This window comes from Anser cygnoides, chromosome 1, assembly GCF_040182565.1.
Source record: "Anser cygnoides isolate HZ-2024a breed goose chromosome 1, Taihu_goose_T2T_genome, whole genome shotgun sequence".
Classification (NCBI taxonomy): domain Eukaryota; kingdom Metazoa; phylum Chordata; class Aves; order Anseriformes; family Anatidae; genus Anser; species Anser cygnoides.
This window is the reverse complement of record NC_089873.1, coordinates 99,526,399-99,553,065: the sequence shown is the minus strand read 5'-3', so window position 1 is coordinate 99,553,065 and position 26,667 is coordinate 99,526,399. Positions and strand designations below refer to the sequence as shown.

General features: G+C 46.6%; 1 protein-coding gene across 1 annotated transcript; it reads right to left on the bottom strand.

Moving 5' to 3' along the window:
• Nucleotides 1-846: 846 nt before the first annotated feature.
• On the bottom strand, nucleotides 847-26,667 carry ATP1A1 (ATPase Na+/K+ transporting subunit alpha 1). Its single transcript, XM_048047673.2, has 23 exons — nucleotides 26,433-26,667; nucleotides 20,208-20,318; nucleotides 18,972-19,031; nucleotides 17,748-17,951; nucleotides 17,273-17,386; nucleotides 16,567-16,701; nucleotides 16,249-16,366; nucleotides 15,102-15,370; nucleotides 13,847-14,045; nucleotides 12,297-12,406; nucleotides 10,744-10,878; nucleotides 9,779-9,971; nucleotides 9,112-9,287; nucleotides 8,423-8,559; nucleotides 6,439-6,589; nucleotides 5,835-6,003; nucleotides 5,054-5,208; nucleotides 4,583-4,706; nucleotides 3,649-3,794; nucleotides 3,390-3,520; nucleotides 2,717-2,818; nucleotides 1,682-1,773; nucleotides 847-1,184 (listed from the first exon to the last, which is right to left on the bottom strand). Exons 1-23 carry the CDS (start codon nucleotides 26,442-26,444, stop codon nucleotides 1,156-1,158), a joined length of 3,072 nt encoding a protein of 1,023 aa, XP_047903630.1. The 5' UTR covers nucleotides 26,445-26,667; the 3' UTR covers nucleotides 847-1,155.

The following is a 26,667-nucleotide window of genomic DNA, read 5'->3' as shown; positions in this document are numbered from 1 at the left end:
TTGAGCCCAGAGCCAGCTTAGAGCCCAGACAAGCACTGCCTTACAACAGCGATGAGTTATTTAAACCATTCATGATGTGGCTGAAGGGAGAGGCATTACCACCTGCCATTTTGCCCACCCTCAGTGCCCAGACCAGGGTGGCATTGAGAAATGGAGATGGGGTAGTGTGACATGACTTCCTCATTCTCACTCTACTCTAGAAAAAGCAACTTAGAGAGCTACAAGAACAGAAAAAGCTTAAAGTACGAGGGGAAGTGGAAAGCTTTGCAAGATGGACTTAACCACCCTCACTCCACCGAGGCATAATGCCTACCTCCCTGCTGCCACTGGCTTAGGGGCAGCATATACTCTCAGTACGTATACAAAGAGGGTGCTAGGAAACGTGAGCCCTTGCTTGGCAAAGCAAGCAGGAAAACCACAATGTCAGGGTTGGGGGAGGACAAGGGTTTGGGTTCAAGTGCCAGTCAGTGGAAGCCTGTTCTCATTCTGAGCCCAGCCCACAAGTCACAGCCTGTGGAAGCAGGCCAGAGCAGACCTCTAGCCACCCCTTCTTCTCTGCACCTGATGTTACATTTGGAGGGCACAAGACTTTTCCAAAAAGCAGCCAAGATACATAGTTAGAGGCCAGGAGGCTTCCTAGGCTTAGGGTATTGCAATGCAAGTGTTTGCTAGCAGGTTGTCCTGTTCAGCACTGAACTACACAGTGGAAGGCACCATGGCTCTTAAACTGCAGGTGCTGTTGGATCCAGCTACAAGAAGGGGAAGCCAAGGGCTGGAAACCTATACTGTCAGTGCCACATCCTGAACGGGTTTTTGCCTTGAGAAAAACAGCTGCCTAAGACCATGTGGGGGCATCCTCTTAGAATCCATCTTTATTTGTAAAAATCCACATATAAAATCTTCTGTTTCCTTTTACAAAAAACAAAGGCACATAAAGCTACTCGATCTCTCATCCCCATGGACTGATGGTCTGACACTTCCCCCCATTCTTCCCTCTTGCTTTCTCCTCCAGTCCATGTTTCTTCACGCTTCCTTCAGTTTCAGCTCATTCCTGCCCAGGCACAGTTCTGCGCTTGCAAAGATGAAGTACATGCACACAGGGGAGATGGTGGAGAGGTGGCATGGGCTGTGCGTGGAATGTTCTACAGGCGCTTTTTAGTAGTAGGTCTCTTTTTCCACCCAACCTAGAAGATAAAAGGAAGGAGAATTGAACTTTACAGCTTTAAGACTAATCCAGAGAGCTTCTCTCAGGCTCTGAAAACTTGCACAGCCATACATATGCTAGAAAGCGACCTAGTCACATAAAAACTCTTGCCAGGTAATTGGGGTGCTCAGCTTTCAGGCCTTCTTTTGGCTTTTTAAAATGTCCCAAGCATTAATGCACAGAATTAAGTGGAAGAGAATTATTAATACTTTCATATACTTGGGGAGAAGACAGGGAGAGGGACAGAGTCCTTAATTTGAACCAACTGCACTGTTGATGGGAGGGACATGCCACCAAGTCTCCAAGGTGGAGGGAAGAACTGCCTTGCAGCTCACTGCAGCTTAAGTGGCTCAAGTTGTCAAAGAAGGGAAAATGCAGCAAAACACCCCCACGTGGTGCTCAGCACTGGGGGTCCCCAAGCACACCTCAGCAGCACGAGGAGGTAGGGAAGGAAACAGATTAGCAACGCATTCTTACCACCAGGGTTGCGTCTGATAATGAGCTTTCTGATTTCATCATAGAGGAATATAAGGAGGGAGTATGGGAAGGCGCAGAACCACCACGTGGGCCTGTTTGGGAGAGAAGACAATGAGAACACAGGCAGAGGAGATGCTCTTTGCCTAGAAGAGCTCTAATTTGATAGCATAGAGTACAGATCTGGAAGGCTGGCTAGTCCCAGCTTGCCAGTGCACCCACTCCCACGAGGCTGTGGTTCAATGAGAATACTCCAAGCCAAGAATTACCACTTTTTTACTGCAATACGTTAATCCACTTTTGGATATTAATTCCAACACAAGGCGTGTCATAGCGCCTTTGTTCGTCTCTGTACCAGCACCTCCCCACCTATTAATCTAGCAACATTTCCTCTAAGTGCCTATAACCTTTGTACCCACGGTCTAGCTCATTCAAACTGCATTGCTTTCCCTTATGACTTACATGTGCTAACATCCAGTTGCTGCAGGCACTGGGCAGATGCCAGCTTTTTGTTAAGAAATTCTAGCACTTCAGCACTTAACTCCAAACAACATTTCTGAGCAGAATGCAAAACATATCGGGAGTGGTTTTTTTTGTTGTTGTTTTGTTCTTGTGTTTATTTTTTTGTCATGAAGATTTCACGGAAGTTAAGTGACACTTAAGCTTGTTTGAGACTAAATCCTGTCATGAAATGTTGCAATGCTGTTGGGCAATGCTTAAGATGCTGGCATTCTCTCAACCATTAGGAATATTAGTATGCACCAACTGATCTAACTGCACCTATGTAGCAGCCTCTTGAAAGATTTTGTGCTAATTCTTTGGAAGGTAGCAAAAGGCACAAGATGTCATCTTCAGTAAAGAGGAGATAGCTGGTCTATATTTTATAGCAATTCAGCTTGTTTTCTTTGGAGGTACAGTCCCCTACCCGTAAAAATACCCCCATATAAGTACAAGAGTATCTGCTCTTCTCTATCTCCCCACTCAAGCACTCTCGTTCTGTGGTGTAGCCTGCTGCACAAAACACATGATACAACTTACTTGAGGGGATACATCCTTAGAGCAACATCCATCCCAGGACAGTAGGAAAGGAAAGCAGCCAGAGCAGTCTCCTCAAAGAGACCAAATATTAAAATCTTGTTCCTAAAAGAAACAAAAGAGAAAAAGTCAGGCACAAAATGCTCTTGTGGACGATATCCTAGAACCCACCCTTGTTTCCACATGGTAGTGACTGAAGACAGACGTTCTGGGCTAGCCCAGAAGTCCATCAGATGGGGACTATCAGGCAGTCCAAGCTGCTGGCACAGCTGTCAGAACGGTCCTGTTATGTCTCTAGAGTGAGTATTTCACAACTGCACCAACCAGCATTTGCCTTCATCACAAGTTCAGAAGGCAGCTGGGGTTCAGGTCACCAGCTCAAGACCTCAGCTGCTCTGTCACCGCACAAAGCTGTTGTGCTGGAATACCTCCCTGCCACTGTCATTCGAGGTGAGCTAGCTTCTACAGACAGTATCAGCACAAGTCAGCACTCCACTCCGTCTCACCCCAACAGACTGCAGCAGGTAGAACGAGAAAGACACCTAGTGCCTTTATCCACCATCAAGGCAGACTGTTTATGACCTATGCCAAGATGCCCAAACACTGCTAAGATGATGAAGTGGAATGCCATGTGCTGGGGTCCCACCCCAAATCCTCCACAGATGGCCCTACTTACTTCATCCCCTGCTGGAAAACAGAATTCCTTCGGGTCTTACAAATGATCAAGTCTGCCCACTGCACAACCACAATGCTGACAAAGAAGGCTGTATGGCACGTGAACTCCACTATTTTCCTCTGTTCATAGGTCTAGGAAACAGACAAAGTAGAGAACGTTTGTTCGGATACATTGCTTTTGCTCTCTGGTGTGAGCAACAAGTCCAGCAGATGCATTACTGTTCTGTCTGACAGCCTCTAAGCTGTGCCTCAAAACATACCCACTGCTGTCCGTAGCTGTCTTCAACATCGTTAATCCATCGGTCATCCCACTGGACTCTGATTCCTAGCAATCCAGAGGGCCAGAACCCATTCTCTGCCATGATTACAAAATAGGTGAAGAAACCTCCAAGGGCCTGGATCATACCTGAATGGATAAGAAAAGGGAATGAAACCGATTAAGCGACCGCGCAGTGCAATTAACAGAAAGCAGTTTACTGGAGGCCTCAGGCACCTCAAAAAATTGCTCCCTGTGGGGCTCAGTTTCCCGAAACGGCAGCTGTAGGAGTAGTTCATGCTAACATCAAACTCAACTGCAGACCTTTTGCTGAGCAGTTTCTGCTCCCAACTTTGTACACAGTTATTTCTGTTTTGCTCTGTGCCGTGAAATGCATGGTACTCAAGGACAGCAGATAAAACTCCCTTTGTATTCTCATTAAGCCTCACCCACCCCCCAGTCTTTGCCAAATACAGTCAAGAAGATTCCCAAGGTCTGCTGCAATTAAGCACGAGCTCCCATCCTGTGAACCAGGCACGTCTCTGTAGCTGCCTTTAATCAAGGCTCCTAATGCTGTGTGTTTAGGGATATGCTGGAGAGAATCCTTTACTTCTAATTAAACTAACAATGGGATCTATGTTCTTGCTGAACAAGTCTGAACCAGAGGAGAGCTGGTTGTCAGCCAGCTCCTTTACAGTGCTATGCAATTAAGCAAAATTACTGTGAAAGCGATTCAATGGATCAAGCTGCACAAGCCACCGCTATGTGCCGTAGGGGCAGGATCACGGAAAGTTCTCAAAAGCCTAAAGGTTCTGGTTTACGCAGCCCAAATTTCAACCCTACCAAAATAAACAGAACAGTCACTGACTCAGGATGGCGTATAACCCCCCCACTACCACCGAGTCCAAGTCAGTGCCAGAGCAACCAGACCAGCTTACCGATCTGCCCGTAGGCCATGCTGATCAGCCTTTCATTCACCAGCTTGTCTGTTTTGGGATTTCTGGGCTGCCTCTTCATAATGTCACTCTCCGCTTGTTCGTATGCCAGGGAGATAGCAGGGACCTTTGAAGGTGGTAGGATTGCCGTTAGAACCACTTCTGTTTTTCACTGTGCATAGCCTCCCCTGCCTCATACTTTCAGCCTGAGAAACAGCACTGCCTCAAAACCCTAGATGTAGTATTTGGTAACGACCTCCACCCTCCCCAGTATGTCCGTACACAAAGCTAAAGGATGCTCAGACTTGGGAGAGCCAAGAAATAGGGAGTAGGTTCTACAGGAGTATCAAGTGGTCACTTATTTAAATCAAAGCACTCAAGAAAAACTGTATTTCGTTCCACCTATCTTTTTTTTTTTTTTAAGGGTACCTAAAAACATCCACAATTCTTTTTGAGACAAAAAAAGACATTCACCATGTCAGTGCCCAAGTCAATGCAGAGGATGGTGACTGTTCCCAGTGGAAGGGGGATGTTTGCTACGATGAAGATCAGGAAAGGTGTGATTTCAGGAATGTTACTGGTCAAGGTGTAAGCGATGGACTTCTTCAGGTTATCAAAGATCAGACGCCCTGGGGCAGGGAAGAGAAGAGCACAACCCTTGCTTATCAGCAGAAGTAGCTCACAGGCATCTTCACTGGTAACAAGGAATGGCAAAGTGCTAGTGCAATAAATTGAAGAGTTCTCTTGCACGTAAGGGTGCTATACAAGGCAACAAGGACTGCGTACATCAAGCATTGCATCACCTGTATAAAAGTAGCGTTTTCTGGTCATCACAATCCTTGCCTGCAAGGTTAACTGCATACAGCAGTATGATACTAAGCCCTGCTTGCTGAAGGTCGAACAAGAGCCCCTGGAGGTACCCTCTTCTGCTTTTCTTTGAGAGGTATTCTCCAGAAAGCAAAACACGTTGTATTCAGTAGGTAGAGATGACCATAGGGCCAAAGCAATAGGCAAAAGGACAAAGCTTTTGTTACCCAACTGCTTTCCACTGTTAGCTGTCCCAAAGGGTAGCGCTGGTCCCAGGGAAAGGCACAAGATTCAAGGAAGAAGGGAAGTCCCTCTCCCTCCTTGAAAACACTTGTCGTGGCAACAAATTTCAAGAACGGAGATCCCTCCAGGAACTTTTATATCATAGGGCAATCGGTAACATTGCTGACGTGTGCCCACATGCTTTTAGATGCAGTTATAAACTCACCTTCTTCAACGCCAGTGACAATAGAGGCAAAGTTATCATCCAGCAGAATCATGTCAGCTGCCTGCTTGGAAACATCTGAGCCAGAAATACCCATAGCAACACCGATGTCTGCCTTCTTCAGGGCTGGGGAATCGTTCACACCATCACCTGTGACTGCTACAATGGCACCCTAGTTATGAAGAGACATAAGGTAAAGAATGAAAATATCTATAAAATATCTATATGGTGTTTCGGACAGAGCAGGTTTCTCCTATCTTCCCCTTACCACTTCCTAGGTTCTGATCAGGCTTGGCTTATCAGAAAGTCATGCTGCTCCCTCCGAAGATAGTGGAAGAATTACAGCCATGTTGAACCCTCCCCAAGTACCTCCAGAGCATTTAAGAATTAAGTATAATCCACCTGTAAGATCTGCATACATAGGTACTAGGAATTAGCCTGACATCAGTAGCCCAACGGATGCTGATAGACTGAAGTTTAGTCCTGTCCCATTACCTGAGAGCACTGAGAAAACTTAGCCCTGCTACTTGAGAAAGCAACACTGCTTGATTATTTGCATGTCTAGGGATTGCTCTGATAAAAATCCCTTGGTCTCCTGTCTTTTTACCTGTCGCTGACAGCCTTCCACAATTATAAGCTTCTGCTGAGGAGATGTCCTGGCAAAGACAATTTCTGTATGATGCATTAGGATGTCATCCAGTTGCTCACTAGTCATGTCCTTCAAATCTGAGCCATGAACAACACAAGCCTTAGCATCCCTGCAATCAAGAGACAAGAACATTTTACTTCATAAGTTAGATTTATGTTATCAGTTGTATTTGTCCCATAAAGCTACAGCTATTCAGTACTCTGGGTAAAGATCAACCCTTGCTGTGGGTGACTAAGCACCAATCTGTGCAGCCTCTGCACAGAAGTTTATGCATTTAGTCTAATGCTCCAAGTTTAAAGTCAGATGAGCAACACGAGGCAGTGCCAAGCAACAGACAGAAAGCCCCACGAGCAGCCTAGTTCTTTCTACTGCTTTTTCAAAAGGCTTCAAGGCATACACAAATTGTTTCCACAGCTTTTGGTCTCCCTGCAAGAGAGGAACCCCTGGCTCAGGCAGTTACCTTCTAACATCACAAAAGATGCTCTCGTCTTCTGCAAGCAATCCTTTTTCCAGCAGACTGTTGATCTACACTTTGCTTTTCAGAGAGCTCGTGCTATGCCAGTTCAGCCTATTTTACTCTCTTCAGCAACAAAAGCACATGTTATATTTAGACTGGTTTGGTACCCTGCATGCTACGGCAAAATACCACCTCTAACCCAGCATACCATCCCTTATAGGTCTAGGGGATTATCCATGCAGCTAGTGACTTCACGGAGCTTAGACAGGGAAATTCCTTCCCCACCCTTACAGCCAGCTGTTGATATGCGCAGTCACACAGCCCAGTGATCCCCAGCCTGCATTGCTAGGCTGTGAAGTTACCCTCAATAAAAGGGAGAAGAATTCAGCCACAATACTTGTCTTCCCCTAACAATTCATCCCACAGGGCGTCTCTATTCACAGTTCATAAACTACATGGCTACCCTCCAGGCCAAACACAGGCTGGGTCAAGCTAAGCAATGCAGACAGCCCAGCCATTCTGCAAACAGCCCACTTATGCCAAAGCACATTTTCTTAGGAAGCCTCAGTTCTGCACTAGGCTGTGAAGACGAACTTTAACCCCATAAAGGGAGAGAATTTCATCTTCACATTTATCCTGTTTAGTTACTGACCAGCAATTCCTCTACCCAGCTCAAGTCCTGCTCTTTGCCTACCTGCAATCAGACCCAGAACTGAGCCTGCAAGCAAGAGGAACAGAACTGGACACTGAGTGATCAAGTTTACATGTGGTGTTTCAACTCTTCTCTCAGCAGTATAGAACAGTTAAAACCACTTGACTTTTTGTAGCCACAATCCAAAGTTGGCCAACAAACTAGTCTTTTTTCTTTTAGCAGAGTTTTCCTATGAACCTGTAAGTTAACTTACTAAAGCAGTTTGACTAAAATATATGTTAGAGGTTAAATCTAGTTTTACTCCCAATTTAAAGATCTGAAATCACAGGAATATGTGGTTTCGGGCTCTGCAGAAGCACTGCTCAAAACAGTCCCTAAGCCTCTCTCCCCCATGCCACTACCTAGCTACTCTTTCCTGCCCAGTATGTTCGGTCAGCATGTAGTGCTTGTGAACTCAGCGGAGAGGAAATACTCAGCTCCAGGGGAAAAAATGTTACACCCCCCACAAAAAGAGACTCCACCCAGCCCGCTGGTTGGTTGTTTCCCCCAGCTGGGGGGCAGACCATCAAGATACGCAGTTACAGGGCAGAGGAAGGAAGGAACTGCTGAAGTTTTCTAGATAGGGCTTACTTTTAACTACACGTACATTCAAGGCAGCTTTATGTGTTCTTCACATAACTCACGATACATTGTGGAAGAGCCACAACAGGCTCAGCTAAGCTTAAGCCAAGCTTAGCATGTCTGGGGAGAAATGCCGACAGATTATCCAAGGCAAGGAGAGAGGCAAATACTTAATTCTTTGAAGAGCTTTAGTGTTCCCCACCAGTCAGTACCTAGGGTTTACTTGGCTGACAGGAATGTTGAGTCGAGCAGCAATATCTTCTACGGTTTCATTGCCCTCAGAGATGATGCCGACACCCTTGGCAATGGCTTTGGCTGTGATCGGATGGTCTCCGGTAACCATGATAACCTGGAATGCAAATAGACTGCCGTGAAAGCCTTGCCCGTGCTGCAGAGCAGCACTGCCCATCAGACAGGATCCCTTGAGACTGAAGGGCCACGTGGCTTTTGTTCCATTATCGAGTCCTGGTACAGAGCAAGCCTGAGGTACAGGTACTATAACCTGTTATGCATTTGCAAGGGATTGAGGTGGAGGGAAGACAAAATTGGTAACCCCAGAGCCGCCACATCTCCAGTTCGTTCTCCAATTTGTGCTTTTTGTTCTCTGACTGCAGTCAGTACTGTGGGACATACAGAATGACACCTGAGCCAAATCACATGTTTCGGGACAAACACCACTGCAGTGTCTGCCAGTGTCCTACAAGTCTGGAGTCCAACTAATTTTTCAGTCACATATAACCACTTCAGCTGAACTAGGAAATGAAGCCTAAAGCAGCACTGGTTAGATCTTGACCAATACTTCCTTTCACCCACATTACAGCCTCACACACAACATGGGAAGCCCTTCCCCTTCATATCCAGAGGTTTAAAGCTAGACAGTTTCAGCCCAGAAAGTAGCTACCTTAATCCCAGCGCTTCTGCATTTGCCAACAGCATCAGGCACAGCAGCACGAGGAGGGTCGATCATAGACATCAATCCTACAAAGCACAGTTTGTCCACAGGAAAGTTCACTTCATCCGTGTCAAACTGGAAGCCTTCGGGGAACTGGTCATCAGGCAGAGCCAAGTGACAGAATCCTGCAACACATCAAAACCCGCGTTTATTCTGTTCCTACACATCAAAGAGGCAGAGAGCGTGAACATTTATTGCTTCTGCAAACAGCTCTGCAAGAGCAGGGCAACGTCATAGGTTCAGCCAGAGCTACTGAAACAGGAGATTCACTCATATTCTGATAACTAATAGCTGTTGCTAGGAGCCCAAACACAGCTTGGTTCACGTGTAGCAGAGCAAATCTAATATGATGTGGCCCCATGGAGACTGAAGGGCTCAAATACTTTGCTTCACTTTGATCCAGGCAACCCAGCTGCTGGGCAGGACAAGACCCTGCAGGCTGCCCTGTAGGTTAAGAGCTAAAGGCAGGACTGCTCCTGTATGCATCAATGAAGTGACCTTGACTCAGCACACTTCATTCCTGCAGTATAACCAACACTCCATCTAATCTATGGGGAATCTGCACCAGAGCATGAGGGACAAGTCTTTCCTTATTACTAAGGTTGTTTTTCCTTACCCAGTACTCTCTCCCCAAGGCCTCCCAGCTCAAGGTAGGCATTCTGAAAAGCATCTTTCATTTCCTCATCCAGTGGTTGCTCTTTGCCATGAAGAAGAATGGAGCTGCACCGATCCAAGATCCTCTCTGGAGCGCCCTTCATCACCAGCAAGTAACGGGATTCTGAAGGATTTGCGTTCTTGTGGATAGACAGCTAGGACGGAAGAAGTTAATGTTTTAGACATTTACTCATGACCTTCCCAGCACATCACCATCACTTAAGTTTTTTGTGACTAGGGTAGCTTAGGATTATTGGTGACATTCTGCTCTATTTTTCCATTCGTCTAGACTTTAAGAAGGTTCCTCAAAGTAAGGTTTTCACAGAATGGCTGGGGTTAGAAGCGACCTTAAAGGTCATCTAACTCCAACCCCCCTGCCATAAGCAGGGATGCCACACACTAGATCAGGTTGGCCAAGGCCCCATCCAGCCTGGCCTCGAACACCTCCAGGGATGGGACATCCACAGCTTCTCTGGGCAGCCTGTGCCAGTTCCTCACCACCCTTACAGTGAAGAATTTCCTCCTAATATGTTTTACTACATATTCTTTAACGTTACCATAGAACTACAGAATGTGGCACAGGTCTTTTGTATCCAAGCTTCACCTCTAAGATCATTTCCCTGCAGCTCATTTATACCCCCAGCTCTGAGTTCTTCTATTCTCTGTGCACTACTGCTGCACAGGTGGGAAACAGTCTCATCTTCTTTCAGCAACTGATGCCTTTTTGTCAAGGTAGCTCCAGCAGCTCTTACACAGTGTAACTAAGTATTTCTCACTAGCTTTATATAGACTTGAGCAGTCTACAAGCAGTAACGGCTAGACGAGATTCTGGTGTCAATACAAATTTTGAAGTAGTCTTCATGCAAATTTACGTAAGTACTTCACACAGTGTCTCCCCCTCAAGAGAGAAACGAGAAACATGCTTACCTGGTACTTATTGGTAGAGTTAAAAGGTATTTCCACCACTTTGGGATATCTCTCTCTCATCTCCTTGACAGAACCACAGCACAATTCAATGCATTTCAGAAGTGCTGATTCAGAGGCATCCCCTGCCACTGCTCTCTGAGGAAAAGAGACAACTATCAAAGGGCACATTCCAATGAATTCACCACAAGATCAGACATGTCAAAAAAAGTGCTTTCAACTCAGCCCAGTCCCAGGTTCTACATAACATGAGAGCAGTAAAGAATATTTCCATCATCCAGTCCTGACAAAGAGCTGCATTTCAGAATGCTAGGCCTTTTGTCTGAGAGAATAGCAGTCTTCTGATACCAAAGCCAAGCCCTTTTAAATAGTAGAGAGAGTCAGCTAACCAGGTGAAGTCAGAAAGAGAGTAAATGGTGAATTTTAAGAACTGATATGAGGGATTTCTCAGTCACCTACCATAAGCTGTTTGTCATGAAGAACAGCAAATGCAAGATGAAAACTAAAGACACGCACAGAGATAGATACTTGTATGCCCTCTCCCACCCCAAGACAAGATCACCTTAACAAGCCTCTGGATGAGAAGGTTTAATCTATTCCCTTCCCCACTCCCCAAAGTAAAGTTAGCACTGGTAGAGACTGCAGGTGAGACCTCAGCCTTGGAGATCTGTGTGCGCTCTATGTTCTGCCTGAATTTCCTTTGCTGTAATTTAAACTATTTCTTGCCCTTCTGTCTCCTTTGTCCATGAATATTTTCTTCTATTTTTACACTACTACGTTGGTACCTAAAAACTTCTCTAAAACTATTCTTTGCTCAGTCTTCCTTAGACTGGAGGAAGTCCAGCTCTATCTTACATGTAAAAAAAAAAAAAAATACCAGAAGTTACAGTCAGAACTGCTATGGAAGAATAAGTTGTTCTATCACTTCCATCACCACATTACGAGAATATGCTTGGGAAGAAGTTTATGACATAATATGACTAATATTTGACGGATTATGAGCATTGTACGGTTAATTCGGCCCTGGCTTGGTCACAGTTCAGAATCAGGAATCCATGTTGATGTTATGTCGGCATTTGCACCCACGCTGAACCAGCAAAAACTTAAAAAGCTAAGACTTGCCAGTGAGAACAGAATGGCCAAAGACAAACAGTCCCACGGCTGCTGCTCCCGCAACTCTAGTGTCCACTTATCCTGGCTCCCAGAAATGGGTGTTTGTGGCTTTTAAGTATATACATGACAGAAACAGCAATTCTTGGAACAGCCAGACAGGGGAAACTGCCTAGGAAAAGTTTCTGGCCCTTCCTAATCCTTTCCAATGTATCTGACCCCCCAAACAAACCAAAGGTAACAGTGGATGGCAAAGAGCCCACTGTGGAAAGCATCTTCCCTGTCCCATTTCCTCTGCCCATAGCAAATTTCCTATAATGGCACTAGACTGCAGTTGAGGTCAAGAGTTACAGATGTTTCTGTTTCAGAGTTCCTGATGAAATTTAGTGTCATTATGGGAGACTGGTGGGGAAGGAGCAATGCAACTGTTTCTTTTGGGAACTCACCTTAAGAATTGGTACATTTTCCTGATTGGCCTGGAACACAGCACGGTTGCAGAGACCTGCAACTCTGGACAAAGCAGTCCAAGTAGCTGAACTCTTGTCAAAGGAAGCACCTGAAAGCAGAGGAAGAATGTCAAAAACAATCAAAAAAACCCACAAAAAAAATACTCCACAGGCTTAACAGTGAGAAGCCTGTACCTCATGAGTAGGAGACTCGCCTAGAGCCTGTTAGCACACCACAGCTCCTTCATTTCCCCACCCCCTTCCCCAGGTACTTGATAAGCAGCTGATTATTTTAAGACCTTATGGTGAAAAAGTGATAGCACAAGAAAACACCTCTACTGCCAACTAACCGATGCATTCAGCAGCAGAGACCACGCTAGCACAGTCAAGGAAAACTGGACAAGCAACATCCCTTCAGAGAGGAGTGAGGAAGGGATACTGGGTGTCACTTCTGGGGTGATAAAGTGAGACAACCTGGAATTTGGATGAAACACCCCCAAAGAAACAATGCTTAAGTACATAGACAGAGAATGCTTCTCTCATGCTGCCTCTTAAGATGGCTTCAAGGGAGATGAAGTGAACAGTTAACTGATAAGCTGATGTACTTTCCACAAAGAGGAATCTTCTGTGTTTATTTCTATGGCAGCCAAGCCAACTGTTGCCAAGCCAGAACTAAGTGCTTCCAAATAACACTTTATTTATAGCTTGTTACTTTATGCTAGCGTTAAAGACTAAGAACAATAAAGCAGCTTTAAGTGGTTCGGACAAGAACAATGTTTTGTAGTGGTTGGGGGAGCAGGGCAGAGAACAGCAGCACCACTGGAGAAAGGTTATGCCGGTAACGTGTTGCAAGCACAACCTTTCACAAGGTAGATGACAGCTAGAAAACTCCTGAATTTGGTTGTACTTACTAAACGTAGTTCTAGAGAGATAAGTACCTCTCAATTGCACAGCATGCCGGGATTTCAGATTCTTATCAGTATCTGGAAGAAACTTCCTGCTCAACTCTTACAGACACTTCATTCATTGCTACCACAACCAGGATGTTCTGGGAAAACCCCTGTCCAAGAGTAGCTGTCTACTTCAACATGGGACATTTCAGTCCACGTCTAGTCTCAAGGAATTCATTATCAGCGTCAACATCTCTTCTGTCCACTTTTAAAGCTTCACACACAACTTAGGATGAGGCAATTTGGGATACATTTTGGCAAAGGTAATCAGGTACTGCGAAGTACTGAATAGCAAATGTCTGTCCTTTTTGTGGAAATAAGGACCTGAACGTTCAAGAGGTTAAAATTCCAATGGACTGGTTTGATGCAAAGGCAGACAAGGGATTTTTTCCTGTTTATGGATTTAGGTAATCCGTTTATGGATTAAACAACTGTGGCATAGTGCAAAGCTTTCTATAATTCACCACAAGCTTTTTAGCAGATCATGATAGGAGTCCCTGCACCATGAACTTCACTTGCACTGAAAAGCTAGAAACGCAGGCTCTTACACAAAACCCTTTTTAAAAAAGAGATGCCTGCAGCACAAAGAGGTGGCCTTACCACTCTGGTTCTCTGTAGTATCAGCCTCATGAATCTGATTGTCAAACCACATGTGTGCAACTGTCATGCGATTCTGTGTCAGAGTGCCCGTTTTGTCAGAGCAGATGGTGGATGTGGATCCCAGAGTTTCCACAGCTTCCAGGTTCTTCACCAAGCAGTTCTTGCGGGCCATACGCTTGGCTGTTAGTGTCAGACATACCTGGAGATAAGGAAAACAACAGGTTAGATATGCTTGTGCACTAATACAGTGTCACCCCACTCACTGTGGGCATGGAATGACAAAATCATGCACCCTGCAGTGATTCCTATTGCACACCAGCAGGGTGAGCATGAACTGCAGTGCTTAGGCCCAGCTCTTATATTACGTTTAAGTGACAGTTTTCTCCAGAAAATGGCTTAAGGTTTCAGCCTCCTGCTTCTCAGTGCATTAGGAAGGAGATAACATGCCCTAGACTAACATTTTAGTGTTAATTAACATTTAACATTACAGTTCCCTAATCAGAGGAACTCTCAAAATAGGTAGAGGCAGACCATGTAGAAGAAAGCCCAAAATAGCCCTGGAGATAGGGCAACAACTTACTGGTATAGGGAGCAAGCTGACCCAGTTATTTTCTTGCCAGAAGTTCTGTGGGGTTCAAACTCCCAAAAGTTCAGTTGCTGCTTCGGCTGCTGCTTTGCAGCCTAAAGCTGCATAGAAGCCTCTATACCTGTCCACCACCACCCTCTACACACCTAAGAACACCTGGATTCTTCTCTATCTATATGGGAAACCAAGCTTACAAGAACCTCTGCCAGCTCCCAGATCAAAACCGGGGATAACAGCAAGACTTGCTAGATGCTCTGGTAGCCCTTCAGGACTGGGGGGCTGGTGTGCATGTGGGTATAAAAAAAACAAATCAACAAACTCAGTAGTTCTGAGTAGAAGGACCCCTCCCCACCACAGAAAAAGGGAGAGAAGCCAAATTCAGGACTCCTAGCCTTACTCACTTCATTCTACAATGCCAAGCCTCTGTGCAGGTCTAACTCAAGAGACCCACCTTCATCGGATAAACAGCTGCAGAACCGGAGACTGATTCAGGCAACTGATCAGAATACACTAAATTTGTAAAACCTAACCCTATACACTCACCACACACAGAACCTACAGAACTTTAGGTTCACCTCTACAAATACATGCTGAGCATGAAGCACTCCATTTCCTGAAGAACCATACAGTTTGTGCATTAAGTCAACCTCTTCTTCCAACTTGACTCACCGTGACTGTTGCGAGCAGTCCCTCAGGAACATTGGCAACAATGATTCCTATAAGGAAGATTACAGCCTCCAGCCAAGTGTATTCAAGGATAAGTGAGAGGATGAAGAAGCTGACACCCAGGAACACAGCCACTCCAGTGATGAGGTGGATGAAGTGCTCAATCTCCATGGCAATGGGAGTCTTTCCCCCTTCCAGTCCAGATGCCAGACTGGCAATACGGCCCATCACAGTGCGGTCCCCAGTCCTGATAACAATGCCACGGGCAGTGCCTAGAAGAAAGGCAGGCTTTAGAAGACAATCCCCCTTCCCAATACCCTAAACTGAGCTTGTTCAGCCTGTCCTACAGTTTAGCAAGCTTCATCCAAGATAATGCAGGTAGGCAATCCAACAGGCCAAGGCCTCCCACCACAGCTTTTTTAGTCTCCAGAAATAAATGGAGACAAGGGCTACAAAAGATTTGTGTGACTGGCCACGCTGTATGCCCTCTCCCTTCTACCCCAGGGAATCAAGAATCCACTTGGTTCAAGTGCCAATTGCATAAGCAATTAATGGGAGAAAGAAGTCTTCAAGAAGTGGATTATGTCCTCCTCCCTCCTTTAAAGGAGGGAGGACATTTTCTCTTCCCAAGGTTTTGGGGTTTTTTGGAGGTGGGATAGAACACGGAGCTTCCACACTAGTGGACACCCCGTGGTATGGAAAAGATGCTCTGGGCTGCAACATGAAGAGGACCTACCACTATACCTGATGCTACTACAGACGCCTTGCCAGAAATGTTTGGAATTCCCAATTTCTACAGCAGCTGTATTGTTTCCTATACCTCAGCCTAGCCCTCTTTGTTCAAATAATGGTATTTTGTGATTTAACGCTGCTGTAACAGAGTAGTCATGCTTGAAAACACACCATATAGCTGCTCCTCTGGGAGAAGCATACAAAAACAGTAGTGCTGTGGAGTCTTTTGCCCATTGTACCGTTCTGGAGTTGGAATGGGCAATGGAAAGCCTTCACTGGGAACTTTCAGCCTGCTCTTGCATGGCAGGAGTGGGCTAGCAGCTAGTACACTAAACACACACAACATCTGCACTGCTTACCTATGGAGTTCACTCCCTAGCATTGTTAATACTTCAGCAAGCTAGGAAGAGCCACGTACCTTCCACACAGTTGGTGGAAAAGAAGGCAATGTTCCTGGTTTCCAGTGGGTTCTCATTGGAGAAGTCTGGAGACCTGGTCTGAGGCTCTGACTCGCCAGTAAGTGAGGAGTTATCCACCTGCATGGACGAGAGCACTACTTCATACGCAGCCAGACAGATGATTCAGCAGCGACAGCTGATAAAACACCAGGCTCTCCCCCCACCTTCCTCTTTTACTCTGCCACTCAACCCATTCACAACATAGAAGAAATTCTTAGAAACCAGACTAATTCATCATCCTCCATTATGAAGCTTTCAGACAGCCTGTCGCTGCTCACCTTGCAACCATGTGCAGATATGATCCGAAGGTCAGCTGGAATTCTGTCTCCTCCTTTCACCTCCACTAGATCTCCAACTACAACACCTTCAGCATTTATGCTCAACTTCTCACCATTTCTGACTACAAGAGCTTGCTGAAAGACAGTAAAGAAACAACTTATGTCAAAAGCAACTCTTAAGAAAGGTGCTCAAAATAAATCCAAGCATCTTAAAATAGTTGTCTCATGCATCTAAGGAACTTCCTGCTTGTGCTAACATGTTTATTTCAGATGCATTTAAGAAAGATAGCTGTTCGTGTTTTCTCACTACTGAAATTCCTTGTTGCCAAGGTGACAGTAAGATGGTTAGGTATGATACAGACTGTCCATGTCCTCTGAGTTTTAGCGCTCATTTATCACACCAGTTACAGAATTCCCTATGCTATCAAGAAAGTTATGGACTTTAATAAGCTGGTGGAACTCATAGGGTACCAGGAACTGCCCTGGATCATTAGCATAATTACTTGGAGCAAAAAGAGGAACTAGCGTTCCCCTCAACATTAAGAGCAAGAAACCCACACTAACAGCTTGGCACGAGAGACATCTTGCCTGCTAAAAGCAAACACACAGCATTCACCGCAAGGCATTCTGTGATTGAAGCTCATGTTTAAAACAGTTAATAACTCAGAGCAAGTGCGGCAGATCAAGGGAACGAGGTATTCCATACCTGAGGCACCATGTTCTTGAAGGACTCCATGATCTTGGAACTTTTTGCTTCTTGGTAATACGAGAAACAGCCAGTAATGATAACCACAGCTGCCAACACAATACCTAGGTACAGCTACAAGGAGCAGAGAAAGTGATTGAGAGCTTGATCTGCCTGAAAGGCTTCCAGCTTGTCCAGATAAATTGCTTGGTATTTAAATGCCCCATTACAAAACATGGAGGTAATTGCAGTCTCCGTACATTTTGTACACAAAGGCTGTCCACAAGCTACTGTTGTTAACACAACATGAAGGAAGTCGGCTGTCCGTTTCATTATGTGGAAGCACTCCAAAACATGTTAAGCTCACCCACTGAATTTCCCGTACTTATGGGAAAAGCTTCTGGACTGAATGCTTAGAGGAAGCTGATATGTTTTATGCCAAACAGGCTGCTCAGCCTGCATTTGAGGTAAAGCAGACATTTTTTTTTTTACTTACGTTATCTTTGTTGGGCTCCTCCTCCATCACACTTTGTATGCCGTAAGCCAGAAAACACAGAATAGCACCAATCCACAGCAGGAGTGAGAATCCTCCAAAGAGCTGCCGACAGAACTTCACCCATTCGGGAGTGGTGGGTGGGGGCGTGAGGGTATTTGGGCCATCGCGAGCCAAAATCTCAGCTGCACGTGCGGTAGTCAAACCCTAGAAGAGAAGTTACTTTTAGAGGCATTGTGGCAAGACTGGCTGGGGAAAGTAGTTTTAAATTTGTTCATCTTCTGCTTGAGAATGCAGGTAGAGGCCTGCCACAGCAATAAGGAGATGCTAACAGATAATGGAAACCTCCACAGCTGCCAGGGGTCTGCAACAGAAGTGCAGGATGTGAAAGCTGCATGCTAGAAGAGGAGCTACAGGATATTGGTGCTACTTGAGGAGCCTGCACATCATATGGCTACAACACAGAAGGCAGCCAAGGGAAGAGTGCTACAGCAGCAGACTTTGATCACTGATGAACAGCCCAGTGCAATCCATCCTATCAAATTATGGAACAAGTGAAAGCTGGGGACTATAAAGATGATGACACTTGAGACTGTCTTTCCAGGAAGTTCAGATTTTAGAAGCCAAGGTCTTTGACAGAAGCATGCAAGTCTTCTGTAACAGAGACAGAGCAGGCTTGTTGCTGTATGCAATCCTGAAAAAAAAAACCACCTTAAAGCAAACAAGAGCAAAGGTGCACTGCAGAATCACTGCAGTGCTTCTGCACTAGCCTTTGAGGTTAGCCAGAACATTTGCACACCTGTTATTATGTAAGGGTAGAATTTTTAACTACTACTAACCATCGCCAAGTCTCTGGCATGTACTAGCTCACTAGACTACATCTGCAATATAACAAACATTTGCCTTTATTACAAGCTCCTCAGGAAAAAAAAAAAAACAAGAATCAATTCGACCTTGGAACAATTCAGAGGCAGATAACAGTGACTTTGTTAGAAAACAAAGTCACTAAAGCATTGCATGCTGGCTGTACAGTGGGAGGACGAAGAGGAGTATTTGTGAGCTCAACAGTTCTCTCAAAGCCTGGGAAACTTAACTGGAAGAGCAGAGATTAAACAAAAAAAAGGAAAAGAAACAGACCACCCAGATCTCCCTTTGTGAAGTGCTCTGAGCCGAGACTGCTCCTTTTCCAATCAGAGCAAAGAGGGAGGGAAAACAAAGCCTACTTACCCGACTTAAGTCTGTTCCATATTTACGATGAAGTTCATCAAGGCTGAGCTTGTGGTCATCCTGAAAGAGAAGAAACAGATGAGGGGTGACCACACTACCTGCAGATTGGTCAGCACAAGCTCAACAATTCGCCCCGTCACCAGGTTTCATCTGTAACACCTCAGTAAGATTAAGATTCTTGTCACAGAAAAGATAAGCTAGAATCTCCTTATCGCATTCAGGAACTCAATCAAAGCAGTCTCCTCTTCAGCATTCTTCTGGATATTTGGGCACAACATAACAGCTTTTTAAGCAATCTGACTATCTCAGTGCAGTCAACGCTCACAGCAAATTCTGTGAAGCCTCTGGTATTTTTTTTTGTTTGTTTGTTTTTGGTTGCAGGAGGTGGAGGGATTGGAAAGGAAGGTGTACATAAGATTAGCTGTGTAATTTCACGTGTTTAAGTAATGCTGCCAGCTTAAGTAATGTTTCTTCCCCAAAAAGGCTCTGTTTCACAGCCAGGTTATTTTCAGCTTAAAAAAAAGTACACAGCAGTATCTCCCTTAAACAGTGGCACTGGAAGGAACAGATGCCTTAAGCTAGCATCACTACCAAACACAAAACCGGATCTTTGAGCAACTTTTAGCAGTCCCTCTCCCTAACAAACAGGGCCAAAAAAAATGTGAGCCCGGTCTCCATACACAGCACAGAAATAAAGCCTTGTCAGTTTCAAGGAGGGCAGATCTAAGCCACATGATGCTCGTACATATGTACAGCATCATCCAGCATTCACGGGTGGGGATGGTAGACACTCCTCACATCCTCAAACACGATTAAGGAATGCTAATACTGAGGTCAGTCTGAGCTGAGGCCAACAGTAAATGGAGTTGTACAGATTCCACTCCTCAGCTGGAATGAAAACAGCAGTCTCACCCACATGACAGCACAAAGAAGTACTGCTGCTATCCAGACAATGCTCGCCTGGGTGAGGAGAAGCAGCTAGGCTTTGATGCGTGTAACCCAGGCAAACAGAGACTTGGGTTCTGTGTCAAATGCTTTTAAGAAGTGATGTTTTCAGTGCCATCTTGATGCTGAAATGCTCACAGGATGTCTAGTTTGGAGGCAGAGGGGACAAGAATGGAAATCAATGCCTTCCATGCTGTCAGCTCACCAGCACTTTTCTACAAGAAGCCACGTGAGGCACAAGGCTTTGTGAACGTTCTCAAAGCCGCTCTTTCCACGCCTTACAACTCTTACCATTGAGACTTCCTTTTTAAGCTCATCCATGTCCCTCTCCACCTTCGCCCCCTTTTTCTTCTTTGCGCCATGTTCGGATGTAGGAGTAGGCTCATACTTGTCTCTTCCAGCCTACAAGAGAAAACACAGTACTGTTAAGAAACACCTTCAGTCAGCTTCTACAGCAGGAGATATGAGCCATATATGCAAAACTGCCAGGCGGACAATAATTATGTTTTTTTCTTTTTTTAAAGTTACACCACTTTAATAAAGAAGGGAGTTAGTGAGCAGCTAAGTCTGCTCAACAGCATCACAGCCTACAGCCAGACATTTTACAAGTCTGGCTGGGAGGAGAGCAAGCTACATGCTATGCAGTCAGTCTTGGTGTGCGAGCCCCAGCTCAGGCAGAAAGTGATGAAGAGCAGAAGAAACCAATTCCTGAGTGCATACGTATGTTCCCTTCAAGGCATTAACTCCTCCTCCCCCTGCTCAGTCCTCCACATCCTCTGGCAAGGAGCAGCCTATCAACTGAAGATAAGTAAGAGGTGGTATCTCTAACACAAATTTTGGGGATAAGTTCCAAACACTTTCATTCTCAGTTTGGCACTCTGGCTGAGCTGTTACACAACGGAAATCTGCTTTCAATTTATGGAAGTCTGTCCAGTAAGAACAGTATACAGAGTAGTTCACTTTCACAGCCCTGATCCATGCTCAGTCCTGCTTAAACTTCAGAGAGCAGATGATTTGCTTAAAGCCTCTTTACTCAGATGGATTTTTATTCCCTTTACTCACGGTTAATTTTACATTAAATCACACAGACTCAGATCTTGTCACGAGGGGGTAAATGAGCATCTAAGGACAAAGAAAGCATGAAGCAGCAAATACAGGCATCACTTGAGACCAAAAAAACTACAAGAAACTTGGACGGCCTGCAAGGTACCGAAGCCAGGCACCAGCACGGCCTCACAGAGCAGTTCCTCCTTTAAGTACTCCATAGGCTTCCCAACTCTCACAAGCCTCCAATAGCTGCTTTCCTCCCCCCTTCCCTCCCGTGTAGGGCCTACGACATCCTGCCAAGTTTTATGCGATGACATTTTCACCCAGTAAGATCTCCGAGAAGTACTTTGAGATGAAACAGCCGCTAGCAACACCTTGGTCAAACCGGTAACAAGATTAAGAAGAGGTTTCAAAGGCGCTGCCTCGCTCTTTGCACGAGTGCCTCAAATCACAAATCGGATTCCTGCGAGTGGTCTGGACACAGAAACTGTTGTGAGGATCCAAGAATTGTCCTGTTCAGCAGCACGCACAGGAAACTTATTTTTATTATTACTTACTGCAAGAGAAGTAGAAAACCAAACTAAAAGTGAAACTGCACTAAAAAATAATCAAAAAAAATCACAGCTTCCCTACAAAAATCATCGGGCACATCTAGACAACGATTTATATTGCTCTAAGAAAGCTTTGGGCACATCATACTGCAGCCATATTCACATGTTTCACACGTACAGAGGAACCCCTCCTTACCCTGATCAGTAAAGGTGGGCTTTGCATCCCCTGTGTTCCTGCACACAGCTGCAGAGCTGTGCAGTGGAAACAGTTTTAAAGAAGTGGAGCAGAGTCTAGCTGTTTGCCACCTCCCAGCCAGGGAAACGACACACACAACTGCAGATTGTCAGCATTCTTGACATTCTCTTCCCTGTACCTAAACTCCCATTGCACTATTTCAAAAAAAAGCAAAAGCCACAGAACTTCAAACAGCACAGTCCTCACATTCCAGCATCATAAGAATTTGCCATGGGGCAATTCACAAAGTCACCATGAAGCTTCTCTCTTTCCTTCAATCTCTGAAGGGAACGACTTCAACCACTGCTAGACCTCTGGCAGAGAAGTCCAAAACAGTCCCCCCCGAAACACGTGCTTTTTGATTTCTGCTTTAAATAAGTGATTTCTAATGAAGGTGGAGAAGCTGGTGCCCTGATTGGCATGCCAGCACCTCTGGCTTCACCCCCTCCCCACCAGAAAAGCGTGGCAAGCTCTTGGAAGCGATGTAAAAAACCCTTGGCTCTTGGAAACTTCCACAACAAGTACAGTGACTTAGCCTAGTGGGGCAGCAGTGACTATAGCCCAAGAACATAGGAAACTAGCTCTAGCAGCTGCAGAGACAACCTGCAAGGGGGCCAACATGAAAAGGCTCACCGCCCTTGTTCATGCATGATTCACTTAGAAAAAACTCAAAAGAGCCCAGCATCAGCTGCAGGCAGGACAAAAAGCAGACTGTTACTTGTTTCTGTAAGAAACCAAGTACTTGCTAGCCTACCAGCTTCTCAGTTTAAGGGGAAAAAAAAAATAAAAAGGCACAACCCTTCTGTTGCTTTACCACCATATCCCACCCTTATAGAAAAGGTGGGCCAGTAGTATTGGTCTCAGCTCTCGAGCTTCCTGCTCTGTCATTCAAACATGACCTTGAAGCACAGATCAAAGCATTGCCCCTGTTCTCTGCCCTCAGGGCGGCTGCCTCTGTGCTGGCAGAGGAACCTCATCAGCTCAACAAAGGCTTGCCCTGGGACAAGGTGTCCATCCTGCCGCCCCTCAGCGTTGGAAGATCTCCCTGCTCTCCCCTCCTTTTCCTGCCAGACATAAGAGAAAGCATACGGTAGTCCTGACCCGCATCTTATCAAGATGGGAGCACAAGGCCTGGACACAAAGGAAGGTCTGTCTCATCAGAAATGTCACATCTGTTACTTTGCTTAGCTGAGGAACTTTTCTGACTCATCAAAAGTGCCACAGAGAAAAAAAAAAAAACAACTTTTTCCTTCCCTTATAAGTTTTTTCTCCATTGGCTTAGGCAGAACATTTGTAGACACCGGTGTAAGCAGTCTTACACATCCCCCAGAAAACCCTATTGTCTTTGAGGCAACTTATGCTTTTCCTCTCTGGACTAATTGAGCCATTCATGGCTGATGTTTTAAACACAAGCCATGATTGACCAGGAAACGAGAGGGGTGCAAATCAGCGGACAAGTTCTGAAGGATCCTATTCTAACATTGCCTAATCCAACAAGCAGTGTCAAGAATAAGCCAAAACAAATTAAGCAGTCTCTGGAGTCCCAGTCTGTTCTAGTACTTATGTCATTACAATCAACTGTGCAGAGAAAACAGAAAAGTTACTGTCTTGCTGTCTCATGGGACAACCTTCAGTAAATATATTAACCAGATGAGTCATGATAGTGTCCATTCCTACTGGACTGGAAATGTTGCTCCATGACCCTATGCAATACTAAGCAAGGAACATGAATGCCTTCCCAGGATCCTTCTTACTGCCTCCCAAAAAGCAGTGTTCAACCTCCCATCTTTCATCAAAAGCCCAACTGCCTGCCCTCAGCTGAGCAGGTTCTCAGCAGCTAGGACAGGACAAAGCAATTTTTACTTGACAGCCAGCAACTGCTCATCATGAGCTCTCCTTACTGAGATTCAGCAAGCAGACAGCTGCCTCCCTAACTATGGGAGGACAAGCCTTCCCCGCATGGCAAGAGGATTAAAACTTGCAAGGGTTTTCATCCTCAAGGTTGAAAGGGGACTATCCACATTCCTCAAGTCTTCTCCACATCCTGGGACAAACATTTCTTCTCATGGAGCTGCTTGAAGAGCCAGGTGCAGAACTGGCTTTCCAAACACCGGAGTGTTTTTCAATGTCCTGTTTTTCAGTGCTGTATCATTATAAACTGTAGGAGTGACATCTCCTACAGTTCTTTGTGTGGCATATTAGTGCATCTCTACAGTCAAAGACAGTGTCTCCAGTGCCTGACACACACGTGAAGACCAGAGGAGCTGGTACCTTCAGCAACCCGTTGGGAAGGTCTAGGTGAAGCATGACCATGCAGCTTTCAGCATGTCAGGACCCCACTAGACTGTGGGATGGCAACCCACAGGCCCATACAACCTGTCAGAAACCTTTTTATCCCATCACACTGCTTTGAGGAAGCGTGCATTGACTAGGCCCAGGCTTTTCTTTGGCCAAAGGAATATCCTCTCAGCATACCAATAAGAAGTGGGAGTGAAAGATGTAGGTAGAGTAACATTGAGATTTCTTAATTGCACCAGATGATTGCTTTGATTTGCATAATTTCCCCTCAGTTGGTCTATTACACAATACACCTTCCTAGTTCCTGACAGGAAAAGAAAATTTAACCCAGGTTCAGGCATTAGTATCGATCCCCAGAAGCAACTCCATGCACGCAGTAATGACCATCCACCCTGCAAGCGTAATGAGGACGGAGTCTGCGGACAGAGATGAAATCCTGCCCTCCTCCCTTGATAATGCACATACCCAGGCAGCTCACGGCCCTCCCATTGCCATCTAAAGTAAAACAGCCACCCCACTCAGCTGCTCTTCACAGCCGCCACACACAGGGAGCTTGTTCTCACACACACACACGCTCTTACTTTCTCTTCAATGCCAGGCTCCCATGGGAAGGAGGTTTCCTTTTTGGGTGCCCTAAGTCAGGGCAAGCGCACGCTGTTGAGCTATGCAGTCACACCCTGCCCTTTTTTCCACAACCTTGCTCTTTCACATCCCTATTTTTTCAGAGGGTCCTAATTACTGCATGTTCTCCCTGCTAAATGAGAGAATCTTGTGACTTCAGGAATAATGCAATAGTGTGTGGCTGCCTCAGACTTCCCGGTAGTATGCTGGTGGTTCGGTTCCAAGCCAATTGTTTACTATGCACACACAACCCACGTAATTTGAAGTGAAAATGAGCTGGGTATATATATTAGAGCTAGCCTTCTATATTGGAAAGCACTTAACTCCCATTAGTGAAGCCAAGATGGCCTGAGCCCCCAAAGCCTATGGCGCTGCTGTCACACACAGAGTTAAAAGGTTTCTTTGAGGATTTAAAGCATCGAGAAGACTGCATCAATGCCTACCCCCCCCCAAAAAAGATATTATAGATGAGATTATTGTACGTATTACCTGTTACCCACTAGCCTAAAAAGCATCATGCAGGGCTATCTGACTACAACAGGACTTCACCAATGCAAGAGAGCAACCCTCCCAAACTCCCCGTGTGCTCCTCAAACCCTTTTCCAAACAACCATCCTTTCACCCGTGTTCCTCCATGTCTCCTATTCATGCTGTTGTGTCAACACCGCTGGTTGTACCACATGGATGAGGACAATGCGGAGTCGGGTAGTGTCTGAGCAGCACTGTGGAAGCACACACCACCTGTAGGCAGCAGGCGGGGACAGGGCCGCCACCTCTGCGCCTCCGGGCACCTCACAGCTCTGCCTTCCACGTGGAAGCAGAGCCGGCCGGGAACATTTTGTTTCTGCTCCCCAGCCGGGCATCTGACCGTAACATCCAACTTCAAGTTCCCACTTCTGTTTTCAAGAGCCTTCAAATGCGTTTATAGTTAAGAGATATAATCTGGATTAAGGACTTCTTGCTGCGGGCTGAAGGCTGGAAGGAAGCCGGGCTGACACAGCGCCTTGTGAGCGCATAGAAACTGCTGCACAGCATGCTGGGAGGCTTTTATCAGCCCAATTAGCAGGATAGACATGATAAAGTCATGAATGATCACCTTCCTTATGCTATCAAGCCTTATCTGCCCTCGCGGCTACTAATAAGCAAATTGGCGCTAATAAGCAGCCCTTTATCCTGTCACACCCCCCGGCCACACACCCCCGCGGGGGCCTGCTGTCTCAACAAGTCTAAAGTACTCCTGCAGAGGCCAGGAGCCACGAGAGCGGCCGCGCTGCCCGGCTCGGCTCCAGAAGGGCAGGAGATAACCGCAGCCTCCTCCAGCACCGGTCCGAGGACCCCCCCCGGGGCCCCGGGGGGCCGCGCACCAGGCCGGGCTCCGCGCCTCGCAGGGGCGCCAGGCGCTCCCTCCGCGGCCATTTCCAGCGCCGCCCAGGCTCCGCACAGCCCTCCGGGGGCGGCGGCGCCGCTGGGGAGCCGCCTCCAGCCGTCCCTCCCTGGTTCCCCGATCCTTTCTCCCTCCCTCCCTCCCTCCCCGGAGCGGGCGGCAGCCCAGCACCGAGATGTGTCGGGGCGGCCCCGGCGCCGCCCTCCGGCGGCAACCCCACCGCACACGACATGGCCGCCCCCCCGCCTCCCGGCGCGGAGCGGACAAAGCGGGGGGCGAGCGGCTGCCGGGCAGCCCTCACCCCCGGCCGGCAGACCCCCCCCCGCCCCCGAAGCCCCCTCCCCGGAGCAGCAGCGGCGCCCCCCGGCCCCGCCGCTCACCCCCTTGCCCATGGTGCGGGGCGGCGGCGTGCAGACCACGCGGCAGGCGACGAGGAGCGGGGCTCAGCGCGGCCCGGCAGGTGCGGAGCGACGGCAGCGCCCGGCCGCCACCACCGTGCTCCTTCAGCGGCTGCTCGCTCTCTCCCCCCGCTGTCCCCTCGTCGTCGTCGTTCGTCTACCTCCGGCACCGCTGCTCCAGCCGCAACTCCAAAATTCCGCCGGCTTCCCGCCGGAT

Excerpts from the sequence above, each read along its gene's own strand:
- ATP1A1 (XM_048047673.2), bottom strand. Across the intron at positions 6,590-8,422 it reads GTCAGCCAAGTAAACCCTAG|GGATGCTAAGGCTTGTGTTG; the intron begins GTACTGACTGGT and ends TCTTGATTGCAG. Across the intron at positions 3,521-3,648 it reads ACAGCTACGGACAGCAGTGG|ACCTATGAACAGAGGAAAAT; the intron begins GTATGTTTTGAG and ends TCTGTTTCCTAG.